This window comes from Staurois parvus, unplaced genomic scaffold (assembly GCF_062004578.1).
Source record: "Staurois parvus isolate SC_StPar_1 unplaced genomic scaffold, SC_StPar_1.0 ptg000025l, whole genome shotgun sequence".
Classification (NCBI taxonomy): domain Eukaryota; kingdom Metazoa; phylum Chordata; class Amphibia; order Anura; family Ranidae; genus Staurois; species Staurois parvus.
Genome location: NW_028317821.1, coordinates 20,475,702 through 20,489,301, shown reverse-complemented (window position 1 = coordinate 20,489,301; position 13,600 = coordinate 20,475,702). Strand labels below are relative to the sequence as shown.

The window sequence follows — 13,600 nt, the reverse complement described above, 5'->3', positions numbered from 1 at the left end:
AAACAAAATAAATAAAAATGAGAATGCCTAAACATTTGTAATTGTTACAATTTTCTGGGCAAAGTGGTGCATTATCTGACAGAAAATCAATATTTTGGGCCATGACTGTATTTCTGTAAATTTCAATTCACAATTAACATTTAGTTGCTGTAGTGAACTAAAAATATATTGTGGTATGTGCATTCTTATTTTTTGTGGTACAACTGTCACATACCTGGTGGATGAGCCTGATGTGTTAAGGAAGGCCTTTCTTACACCTCTGGCTCGGACCCCTGGTAGAGTGAGTAGGTGGCATAAGAGCATGGAGTGGCATGAGTATCTGTTGGTAATGCAGGTAGTTGGGGTGAGCCAGGTGTCAAGCTGTAGCAGAAGTAACCAACAGTGGATGACTGCAGGGTACCTTGCTGGTAGCAGTAGATGAGTAGCTGGCTGGAACAGGCAAACACTAGCTGGCAGCAAGCAAGTGTTCAGTAGGCACTAGGTGGTAACAAGCAGGCTGTGCGCAGGTACTGGTTGGTAGCAGACAATTGAAAAACAGGTACTGGCTGGTAGCAAGCAGCTGGGAAACAGGCACTGGCTGGCAGCAGGTAGGTACATGAAGCAGCTTGTTGGGCAGCGTGTAAAGAAATGGCGGAGTCAGACAAGCTGGGCCATGAACTGGTAGTTGGATCAGGTGCAAGTGCATAGACAGGAGCATGGTCAAGAGGCAGGCCAGAGTTGATAATGGGAAGGCAGTACAGAGGCAACAGAAGCAGGCAGAAGTGGAGAGCAGAGGGTATATGGAATTGGTGCAGGTGGATGGTCAGGACAAGCCAGGTCGGTAATTTGAATCAGATGCTGGTAACAGGTCACAGATCACACAGGAAACCCTGTAGATAAGTACTGAACCTGAGCACTGGCTCAGTTTATATAGCTTGCCTGATGCTAACATTGGTGACAGATGTGCGTGTATAGGCATGTGATTGCGCACACAGATATGTACAAGCACAATGTTTATGACAGTATATCAGCCTGCTTCTGCACACAAAGATTTGTCTTGAGGAGACATCTTGCCTGCTGGCATGCCCTTCCTGATAATTACATCAACTTGACTAGTGATCCTTAATGTGATTGTAAAGCTTTTTTAAATTAAAATAACAAACATTTTATTCTCTTCTGGGGTCCCCCAATCTTGATCTCAATCTAAATCTGCAATGTGTCCATCTACAGACACACACAACACAGTTTGACACTACCCCCCCTCCTCCTGATAGACAACAGCAAAAGCCAATGGCTCCTGCTGCCATCAATCAAAGCTGTTAGAAAGGGAAGAAGAGCTGCTGCAGATGGAACTGCGCTGAGTCGAGAAAGGACCCAGGTAAATGTTTAAATAGGGCTGGGGAGGAGTTGCTATTGAAAGGTTTTTTACTTTAATACAGAGATTGCATTAAGGTAAAAAAAACACCTTTTTGCCTTTAGAACCACTTTAAAGAAGAGCTCATCCAAAAGAGGAAATTCTGCTTTAAGGCCTCGTCCCCTGCTCCCCATTAAGGATTGGCACCTTTGGGAAGTTGATACCTGTAAAATCAGGTACCTGTTCCCCCCACCTAGGCGATCAGAAGCGGAAGTTGTCCTCCTTCCCTCCTCGTAGTCTTCTGGGACACCTGATAGGTCCCAGAAGACTACTGGACCATTCACAAGTCACAATCTGTCACTGCTGAGTATCCACACTTAAGATTCTGGTGCCGGGGAGAGAGAACGGCTTGTGAAACCAGCTGCGGTGAGTACACCACTGGATCAAGTGACAGCTGAGTGTCTATTTTTACAGTTTTTGTAGCTGCTGACTTTTATTTTTTTTACATTTTGACTGAAGCTCTGCTTTAGGCATCATTTGTTAGTTGTTTTCTGAGGAAGGTAATGCCAGCTGTATGTTTCTTCTGAGTTCCTTGTCTCTCCACCATCATCTTTCTTCTTTGGCTAACATCTTAGTTTTCCTGTGTGACAACATTTTCCACAAGGCCTTGGTTCTTTCAGTATTGTCTGTAACTTTGACAGCTTCTGTAGCATTAAAGTAGGAACAGAGATGGACATTTCAAATCATAAGATGTTATAAATTATTAACTTATACATCCTGTCAGAAAATGATTGAACCTGCTGCCTAAATTTATAATCTCTAATCACCTATGCCACAAAACTGCCCATGTTTCTGTCTTGATCCGCTTACTTTCTATCATTCCCATTGCTGCAGATCACTGCTTCAACTCCAGCTCTGACAAAACTCTCTGAAGGTTTCACTCATTTCCATCACCTCTGTCAGCCATTAAACCAATCCACACAATAACAGGCGAAGAGCAATGGAAGCAGCCTTTTGTTCCCAGCCATGTCCTTGTAGCCTGCTAGGACTATAGTGTAAACCAGCCTTTCTCAACCAGGGTGCCCAGGCACCATGGGGTGCTTTCAGGCTTCTTCAGGTGTGCCTTCAGGCTTCTTCAGGGGTACCTTGGCAAAATTCCAAAAAATTGTGTAGAAGCCCAGCAGATGGATCAACAACTTAACCTAACAACTAATGACATCATCAGTTGATAAGGAGGACGTCGGGTGCATGCACATCATCCTTGTCTTCCCCTCTTTGTCAGCACTGGGGTCACATTAGCAGAGTGAGGGAGAGAAAATGAGAGAAACACACTGGAATACTAGTCAGTACCAGAGTGCAAAGGTGTATTTGCTTTGGAAGAATAAATCCCCTCTAACGTTGGGTGTACTGGATGTGTGGAAAATAGTTTTTTACATTTTAGATTGGGGTGCCTTGAGATTGTGCAGAATTTTAAAGGGTGCCTTGAGATTATCCATAGTTTTAAAGGGTGACTTGACTGAAAAAAGGTTGAGAAACACTGGTGAAAACTACTGGAGAGTTAACAGAACAGTGTAAATGTAAAACAAGTATTCTGCCAACATTTGTAGTGTGCAGAAACATGCAATATCACACCTCGTTGTAAGTATAATTATGATATGTACATTTCTAAGGTCTACTATGCATTTAAAAAACTATGCTGTAGTTTTATTTATATTTTTAAATTTAATTTTTTAAGAGTGTAGGTTGTTTTATATATTTTATTTCTTTAAAAATTCACATTTAGTACAAAGGATTCCCAGTGCACTATAGGATTTCTGTAGAGGGGCAAAGCAGAAGGGGTTTGTATTGAGACTCTCTATCTGAAATTTCTAATGGAGTCAACTGAAAGGAAGACAGTAAAGCTAGCCACACAAGGATTGAACTTTGGCCAGCTCAGCAGGGACTGGACTAATTTCAATCCATGTATGGGCTGGCTGGTTGTACATAAGTCACAGGCAATAGCCAGCAACACTGATCATTGTATTCTGACAGCGGAGAAGGCTCCTCACAGTCAGAATACAATATGTCAAAAGGATTGCCCCATCTGCCTTGCATGTGTGAATGGGGGGACTGGATAATTTTTTTCATTCAACCAGCTGATTGAACGAAAAAATTGATCAATATATGGGCTGCCTAAGGGGGATGTATCAATCTCTGACTTTGGGTGTGTGTTTGTATGTGAATTACAGCTTTGAGCATATTCACCTGACTAAAAGTAAAAATTATTTTAAAATTGTTCTTTTTAAATGTATTAAACTAAAAATATGAATACAATTTAAATTAAACATTTATTACATTTTTAGTTCTGAGGTTTATAAAGAAAATATGAACAAACTCAAGATTTGTGACATTGCGCCACCTTCATTATAAAAGAGAAAAAATTACAGAATGTAAGATTTTTTTATTTGTTTTAAGGTAGATCACTGCAGCTACTAGCAAGTCAACTTAGATGTACAGCCCAACTGTGGTCACATATTCCATTTTGGGACTGCTAGATTACTATAAATGTTATTTTGATTGGATTTTTATTTAGAAACATGCAATAATAGTCAAATAGGCTTGAGGATATCTCAGAAAATGTTATGCTAATAAATAGGTCTATATCAGCCTGTTTCAACCATGGTGCCTAGGCACTCTGGGGTGCTTTCTGGGTTCTTCAGGGGTGTCTTGGCAAAATGTCTAAGAATACCCACAAATTGTCCAAAAACGTATTGTGCCAGCATCCTAATATCCGCTGACATCATTATTGGTTGATATGGAGGACACCTGGCAACTGCACAGCATTTTTGTCAGCACTGGGGTCACATTCTCTATGTGGGGGAGAGAAAATGAGGAAGAAATAATGCTGGAATACTAGTCAGTGCCTGTGCAAAAATGTATTTGCTTTGATAGAATAAAAGAATAAAGTAACCTCTAACGTTGGTTGACCTATATGGGTGGATGCTTCTGCAATATGTTAAACTATTAGATTCGTTTTTCACATTTTAGAAGAGGGTGCCTCAAGATTTTCCATACTTATAAAGGATGCCTTGACTGGAAAAAGGTTGAGAACCACCGGTCTATATTATGGAGAATGCTGAGCACCTCTGACCTAGGCTCTGTTAACATCTGTAAGGATCTATGTTCTGTGTGTAGGTAGCCCTTTAATTTCAATGTGGGAAAAAAATGTCCCCGACTTTTTTTTTAAGTCATGCCGCACTGAATTGTATGGTGCTACAATGAACATGCCGCTGTTGGCAATGCATGAGGATGCCACTAAGAATTAATGCCCCCCGCACATCTGATAAAGTACAACACATTTCTCTATGGGTCAGAAACACATGCAGATATGTAAACCTAACCTTACAGAACTGTTACAAAGCTTTGCTGCATATTTATAACCTTACAGCAAGACAGTAATTTGAGAACATGTATATAATATATTGCAGTCTTCATCTACTTTTGAATTTTTCTTTCTTTATATTAATCAAGGTTTTGTTTTATATTTAAAATAGGGTGACCTCCTGGCTCTTTGTGCCTATGTGTGCTTTATCTGCATGGCTGGATTTAAATACAAGCAAAGCAAGAGTGCTGTTATGTATGCTGTAAGTATGCAAAGGTACACAAAAGAAAGAACACACTGGAAATGGTTGAAAATAATGCAGCTGTGAACCTGGGAATTCCATATAGGGATGCCACCTCATCCCATTAAAACACATATTAATTACACAAGTTCTGTGGATAATTTAATGCAGATAAGGCACCAAGTAAGTTTAATTGCCACCTTAATCAGCCAGAGAACCTGTGTAATTAATATGTGTTTGGGTTTAAAGGGATGAGGTGGCAACCCTAATTCAATGCCCTATGCAAACTTAGTGTATTTATCAAAGAGACACTGGGCAAGCTGCTGAATAAATGATAATAATACATACATTTCCCTAATGTTTTCATCAGATTGGCCCTTCAGTTTTTGCCAGCCTTCACTCTGTTTATTGTGCAAGCAGCTGATGGGGGAATCTCGCATGATTAAATGTTGCTGAGCTAAATGTCTTTCAAAGTAAAGTATATTTTCATATTTCTGGTTGAATACTTCGGCAAATGGATGAGCACATATTGTTAACCACTTTCCCGTAAGATTTATCCCCCTTCCTGACCAGGCCATTTTTTGCGATACGGCACTGCATTACTTTAACCTTCCTAGCGGTAATCCAGAGTGTGGCTGGGGGTTAATTTACAGTACCAAAAGAGGTAATCCCCAGCCACACTTGGGATTACACTATAGTGCTTGTCCTGTGATCCCCAGATCCTTACCTTGTCCTGCGATCCCCGATGTCCTCCCACTGTGTCCTCCGGCCGTGTCCTCCAGCCTATGCCGGCATCCATCTTCCAGGTTCCTTTCTCTGCAAGTGTCGGGACGCAGGGGTGCGGAACCAGCGGGAGATTAAAAAAATAAAAACATAACATACCCGCAATACATTGTAATCTGTTAGGATTACATTACTGTATCAAACTGTATTACTGTACATTTTGTCCCTAGTGCTTTGTCCAATGCCCGGCCTGCACTTCTTTCTGCCTGGAAACTTGAGAACGTCCATGGCATCCAAAAAGCATCCCTTTAGGTCAAAAGCGGTTTTAGACCAGCTAGAAAACAGCGATAGTGAATCAGAATCACTTGTAGAATTGAGCTATAGTGATTCGTGGGGAAGTTCGTCATCAGACACTGAAAGTGAAGAGAGCAATGATTCTGCATCTGAGCTCAGTGATGTGCGAACTTGGCGCTTTATTTCAAAATTTCAGTGTTTTTGGTTTGATTAGATTATTGAATTACATTTATTATTATTATATTATTTTTTTCTTATAATTATTTATTATATTATAATTTATGATTTCGTGTTTCAAACTTTATCATACCTGGGATGTTTACTAGACTCTTGTTTGAACAGATTTAAGTGAGTTACTCCTAAGAATTACAGGCCTACAATACAAAACAACAAATTTCCATGCAAAACAATATACCGCTTTGACATTCAAAAGTACTGACATAATTTGACCGCCAGGGAGGTTAACTGACAATTGCGCAGTCATGCAATGCTGCACCCAAATTAAATTTATGTACTTTTTCCCACAAATAGAGCTTTCGTTTGGTGGTATATGATTACCTCTGCTTTTATTTTTTGCACTGTAAACAAAACAGACCAGCAATTTTGAAAAAACAATATTTTTTACATTTTGCTATAAAACATATCCAATACAAAAATAAAAAAAATAAAATTCCTTCATAAATTTTGGCCAAATGTATTCTGCAACATGTCTTTGCTAAAAAATAATCCCAGTAAGTGTATATTAATTGGTTTGCATGAAAGTTATAGTGTCTGCAAATGACGGTATATACAACGGAATTTTTATTTACATTTTTTTCATACTAGTAATGGCGGCGATCAGCGACTTACAGTGGGTCTGTGGCGGGCATTTGGCACTCGGTGGGAACTAACTACTACTGACATCCCAATGATCCTAATACAGTGATCAGTGCTAATAAACAGCACTGACACTGGGCAGGAAGGAGTTAACATCGGGGACAATCAGTGTGCTGTGTGTGTTTTACTATGTGTGCTGTGTTGTGTTTTACTTGGGAGACATGCTGCTTTGTATCTCTCTGCTGTTCAGAGAGATACAAAGCAGTATGTCCATGCTGACAGGAGAGAGATCTGTGTTGTTTACACACAGATCTCTTCCCTCTCAGTCCTCACCGAGGACTCACTGGCCGGGACTCGGTGACTGACATCCAGCAGCCAATAGCGGAGCAGGTAGGGCAGCCTGCGCGCCCACTACCCGAAAATGCAAAATCACGTATATTTACGTGATTTTGTGCTGCGGAGCTGCCCTGTAGCAGTGTATCTGCTATTGGGCAGCTCTTAAGTGGTTAAATAGCAGGATGTTCTTTTATTCACCTACTAACATTAGCTCTTAGGTTTCATGTACACTAGCCTACAGTGACCGCAGCCACGGGAAAACGCAAACTGTAGAAAAAACACGAGTAAACATGGTAACACGTTTGCACATTTTTTGCTGCATTTTGCATTTTGTCACGGCCAGTGATCAAAACGTTCCTATCCCGAACGTAATTAGGAGAGGGAGGTTTACCCTAACCTAAATGCAGCAGCTCATAAACTCTGCTAAAGCCTATGTGTACATGGACATATGGGCTTTTATAGAGTTGAGTTTAGGAGCTTTGGCAAAAAAACACCAAAAGTTCCAAAACTCAAAAGTTCAGGAGCTGCTAGTGTACATGAAGCCTTAAATTGTGTTCCCTTGCTATTGTAACATGGTATTCCGGACATATAAAGAAATAAATCTCCCCATTGGGGGCACAAACAGTAGTATACCTGGAAGGAAAAAAACAGGTCTAACCCTTCCCCATTCTATCCAAAATTAAAAAAAAAAGTTTTCCTTTACTTACACTATAAAGCAGATATTTAGACAAATGGTTAAAGCATAATTAAAGGCAAAATGTTCTTTAATTTTGAACACCTCTAAGTTTTTATTGCTGTCTGTGGCCCCATTAGGGAGATTTACCCTCTTTATGTGTCCTATTTACCGTTATCTAAGTTAAAGTAAAAGAAAACCCCAAATTTTGGGTTGTCCCAGAAAAGTAATAGAGGGGAAATCTTCTTGTAGGTCATACTCTCCTGTTTAACTTTTTAGCCTTATCACATGGCAGATCAATTATCCATTGAGCTGACAGGTGACTGACACTAAAGAATTAAAGCTGTGCAAAGCTTTTATTAGGGTAATACATTTCAATAGTGTGTATTTCAATGTTGTACTTAGTTGTTTGTTTGGAGTTCTGCTTTAAGAATATGGCTTTGCTTGAGCTTTCAGACTCTTTCAGAGGGCCCGTTCACACCAGAATGTGGTGTGGAAAACCTGTGTTACTTGCATGTTTTCAGCATTGCATTCAAAATGCACTGGTTGTACAATCTGTTGTGGGTGTCAATGTAGGCAGATCAGAAATGCAGTGCGTTGCCTGGACTGGATCGCATGGTAATGCATTACCATGCGATCCGGTTGCAGAACATTTATAATAGTAGTTCATGCACCACTTCCAGTGTTACTTCAGTCCGTTCAAATGAATGGGCTGAAAATCACACAGGAATCACAAAGGAAGGCTGTTCCTGTGCGATTCAAGTGTGAACTGACCCTAAATACAATTATCACAGTTGACTATCCTCTGTCTTATGAACCTCTCTTCTTGTTGCGATTATATTGACAGCTCAAAATGGAAGGCTTCTACCATTACCTCTCTTGTATTAAAAGAGGTATAGACACCAGAGAGAGAGATATCATATTACCCCTGTACAAATCATTAGTAAGACCTCATCTGGAATATGCAGTTCTTTTTTGGGCACCAATTCACAAAAAGAACATTGGGGAACTGGAGAAAGTACAGAGAAGGGCAACTAAACTGATATGAGACATGGAGGAGATCAGCTATGAGGAAAGATTAGAGGAACTGAATTTATTATTTCTTGAGAAGAGGAGATTAATGGGGGATATGATCAACATGTATAAATACATCAGTGGTTCATATAGTGAACTCAGTGTAGAGTTATTCACCCTGAGGCCATCACAGAGAAGAAGGGGGCACTCTTTATGTCTGGAGGAAAAGAAATGTAATCTCCAAACACAGAAAGGTTTCTTCACAGTAAGAGCTGTGAAAATGTGGAATAGACTCCCTCAAGAGTTGGTTCTGGCTAGCTCAGTGGATTGCTTTAAAAAAGGCCTGGATTCTTTCTTAGATACACAGAATATAACTGGTTACTAACATTTATAGGTAAAGTTGATCCAAGGAATATCCGATATTGCCTCTTGGGGGATCAGGAAGGATTTTTTTTTTCCTGCAGGTGCAAATTGGATCATGCTTTGCTAGGTTTTTTTTTGCCTTCCTCTGGATCAACTGTGGATATAGGATTATAACTTTTTTTTATGGTTAAACTGGATGGACTTTTTTTCAGCCAGACTAACTATGTAACTATTACGGAGCATATATTTAAAAAACATGCCATATAAAACATTGACCTAACATTCTACATTTAAATAACATTGAATACGTTAATATCCTTTCTACTTTCACTTACAAAAAATGTATCACTTAAAATGAATGGTCCTCACCTTATATATTAACGAGCATTTTTCTGCCACATTCCATTATTTATGAACTAAAAATTTGCACTTAATAAAAAAATCTTCCTAGTTATATATTAACCATAAATTCTTTATAATTACTTTTACTGTGTGAAACTATTCAGTTGATGTAAATTGTTAATGCAGTATAAAATAATTTTTTATTCGGACTTGTGTTATTTAGTTGTTTATATATTTAAACATCTCAAATGAAGTGTTCAGTGTTCTAAGAAAAAAAAAAAAAAGTTATTTATGTAAAGCAAGTATGAGTCATGAGTTTAAAGCAAAACACTGGCCCCAGCCTTTTCTTGCTCAGGGGGCATTTTCAATTCCTTAGTGATATAAGCTTGTGGTTGACCTAACTTGCATGTTAGAGTTGTAATTGGATTTAGAATTTATAAATAAATGAATAAGGGTCTCAAATAGCGCTTGCCATTTACATTATGCTGTAGAAGATCTCTTCTTTGTACAAAACTAAATTCTTGCAAGCATGCATGACTGATTCTTTAAAATGTTTTGCCTTCACAGTCTCACCGGTTCATGGAGAATTTATACAGTAAATTCGTGTGAATGCTTGTTTATCATGAAACGATAGGACAAGTTTAAAGAAAAAGTGTCACGCAGTATTGATATAATCAGATGCTTCTACCACAAGCAAAGGCAAGCAGTCACTTCCACCAGGAAACTGTAGAGGGCAGCAAGGAATAATTGAATCCCGATACTGCCTCTGCCTTGATACTTTTGCTGGTAATAGTGGCCCTTCAGTTGTGTAAAAGCTTCATAGGCTGAAACTTAGGTTGGCAATATTTGTGGAATGGTATAACAAAATTACTATTGATAATGTGCACACAAAATGTGAATATATACCAGTCAACAATTAAGTTCTACAATAGATTCTCTAAGAGGCCACTGACAAATATTTTTTGACTGCAAGGATTACCTTTAAAAGAATGGGATTTAGTTTCAGGGGTTGATACTTTGCTTTTATTTTTATTTTATGTTAATAGGGCTGTTTTTTTTTTATGTAACAAAAAGAAAGAGACTTGAGAAGGCACGTGTGCGAAACGCGTTGTCTAGGTTACCTGCCCTGACTTGCGTTCCAAGGCAGGATCCGCTTCCTCCAAGATCGCAGTGATGTCAGTTCCGGGATGCAGCAATCTCCGAGCACAAGAACACTTTCTCTGCTCTCCCCTGCAATACCCAAGGAGCGCTTGGTCCTTCCACCTTGCCCAGGCCACCATATACTTTGGTCTATTGCACTCTAATAAAGGTACACCTCGATGTGAGGTTCACACTTACCCATTCTCACAGCGCTGTTTCTTTAGGCTACATGGATTCACGTTACAAGTGGTTATTACAGCAGCAGTGATGGGGATTATGACTTGTACATCTTTTGATGGATGGTTCTTTCTGCGCTTGAATGTCTGACATGTTACTCTTTTTTTATTTATGGGGTGCATAAAGCTCAGCCTTCACTTGCTACTGGCGGTCTGTTCCTGTAGCTTCCTTTTGTTTGCAGTATTCTGCTGCATCAATTGAAAGAAAAAGAAAAAACCTCAGTAAAAGAACAGTGTGCATCTAAACCACCTCATATTGTATCACATTCACTGCACTCCACTATCCCAATATGTACAAGTTATGCATACATCGTTCAGACCTATTATCCCTGATTAAAATTGTCTTGTTGATAGGATTTTTATTTTAAGTAAAACCACTTTTTTGCTGCAAGGATTTCATTTTAAAAAAATAGGGCTTTTGTTTCAGGGGCATTATAGGGTTTTCATTTCTTTTTTTTTTCATAAGCTTGGGGGTGCTTGAAGTACAGAAATTGCTACTGATAATCTGTTCTTGGCGCTGCATCATTTGAAAGAAATCAAAACTTAGTGCATCTAAAGCACCTCACAATATTTCACATTTTATAATTCACATTCACTGCACACCCCCTACCTGCATAGGTAAAAAAAAGTTAGGCATTCATCAGTTAGAACTATTATTCCTGATTAAAACATTTCCTGCTACTGGACACTTTCACACTGCTGTATCCTCTGCAGTATTATACACTTCTGGTAAAGCCCAACTTCTGCTCTTCGCTCCTACTACATTTGGGCCTAGTCTTGTCATTTAAACCTGTCCTGCTGCTGGCCAATTTTACACTACTTTGTAATTTGCAGTCTTGTGCTAAAACACCCACCTGTACTTTTTTTTCTATAGTTAATTTTAACTTGATAGAAATTAGCCAGCGGCAAGACAATTTTGCATCAGTGAGAACAGGCAGAACCTGAGTGAAATACTAGTCAACTTTTATTTGCAGGTCAAAACAGGCCTATTGGCATTTAAAGGAAAGGCATGTGTTGCTGCTAAAACTACCTAAAAAAACCAAACCTTTTTTTCAAACCGAAATGCATTAGTTTGGGGTGCTGATGATTTTTGTAAGCCAAGCTAATTGTAAAGGGAACAAAGAATGAATCCCACAGCATACAGTTCTGGTAGTGTACGCTGTCACTGAGACGGTGTGTGAAAATGGTCTTGTTCCATAACCCCACTTTAACCACTTGCCCTCCAGAGGACTTACTCCCTTTCCTGACCAGGCCATTTTTCACGATAAGGCGCTGTGTTACTTTAACTGACAATTGCACGGTCATGCAAAACTGTACCCAAATGCAATTTATGTCCTTTTTTTCCACAAATGGAGCTTCCTTTCGGTGGTATTAGGTCGCCTGTGCATTTTTAATTTTTTTGCGTTATAAACAAATAGAGACCGACAATTTTGAGAAAAAAACAATATTTTTGACTTTTTGCTATTAAACATGTCCAGTAAAAAAATTTTAAAAATCAAATTTTGTCATACATTTAGGCTAAAATGTATTCTGCTACATGTCTTTGCTAAAAAAAAATCCCAATACATACAATTAATTTGTTTATGTGAAAGTTATAGCATCTAAAAATGGCGGTATAAATACTGTAATTTTTTTTTTTATACTAGTAAGGGCGGCGATCAGCGACTTATAGCAGCACTGTGGCAGGCATTCTGCTATGCAGATCACTAGAAAGCAATGTGCAGGAGCTGACAGGAGAGAGATCTGTATTGTTTACATAGAGGTCTCTCTGCCGTCAATGTTCCTCGGCGGTCACCGGGTGCCGGCGGGGAATCACCGGCCGGGACCCAGTGATTGACAGCTGAGGCCGCCAATGGCGGTGCGGGTAGGGCGCGTGCACGGTCCATGCAAAATCAAGTGTATATATGCGTGACTTTGCACAGCCTTGCTGCCCTGTAGCAGTATTTCTGCTGTAGGGTGGTGGGAAAGTGGTTAAGGAATCTTCCTAGCATGTTATTTAAAGGATGTGTGCTTTTTCATTTTTTCCTTTGAAATCACATGAAAAACACTCCTCTTGTTTTACAGTATTATATAAATTATTTTTTATGCTTTGTTATATGCCCCCCCCCCCCCGATGGCAGTGCCCAGCCTATATTTTTTCCAGACATTAATTTTCTTATTAACTTTAAAAATGGCCAAAATCTGCTAGGATTTGCACCCCCCCCCCACTGTCTGGCAATTTTTTCTATCCCCCTATAAAGTTATGTCTCAGAAATTCTCAACACTATTGACTCATTGCTATATACCTATATATTAACCATTTCAATATTGTCATACATCTGGAGTTAAGAGATGGCTATAGTGTTTTGGAGCACCATTTTAAAATGTAGCTATGTTTACATTATGTACTAAAATGTGTGTAGACGCAGTGCAGATTATAAGTGCATAGACCCAATCAGACTGACTGTGTGTCTTGTCATCACTATGATGGCCAATCATAGCTATCACAAGTGTAAACAGTACCACTGTTTACATTTGAGAGTCCTCGCCTTCCTCTCACAATGGAGGAAGGATATTCTAATACGTAAAGTGAAGGCAGTAGCAGACTTTATTAATTTGACTTATATCAAGTCTTTCAACCCCATCATCTCTCATACATATAATTTCCATTCTGTCTATGTATTGCCGGTATATTAAAATCTTTACCTCCCTTATCCTGTACATCAACCCATTATATCCTTCCTCCCAT

The 13,600-nt window shown here is 39.2% G+C and overlaps 1 protein-coding gene across 1 annotated transcript in view; it reads left to right on the top strand.

Annotated features, from left to right (window-relative positions):
* The window catches only part of LOC149471981 (uncharacterized), a 344,746-nt gene that overhangs the window by 139,072 nt on the left and 192,074 nt on the right, over nt 1–13,600 (top strand). Inside the window, exon 8 of the mRNA XM_089652739.1 lies at nt 4,867–4,956. Coding sequence (XP_089508865.1) covers nt 4,867–4,956 — 90 coding nt within the window. The remainder of the gene's footprint in view (nt 1–4,866; nt 4,957–13,600) is intronic.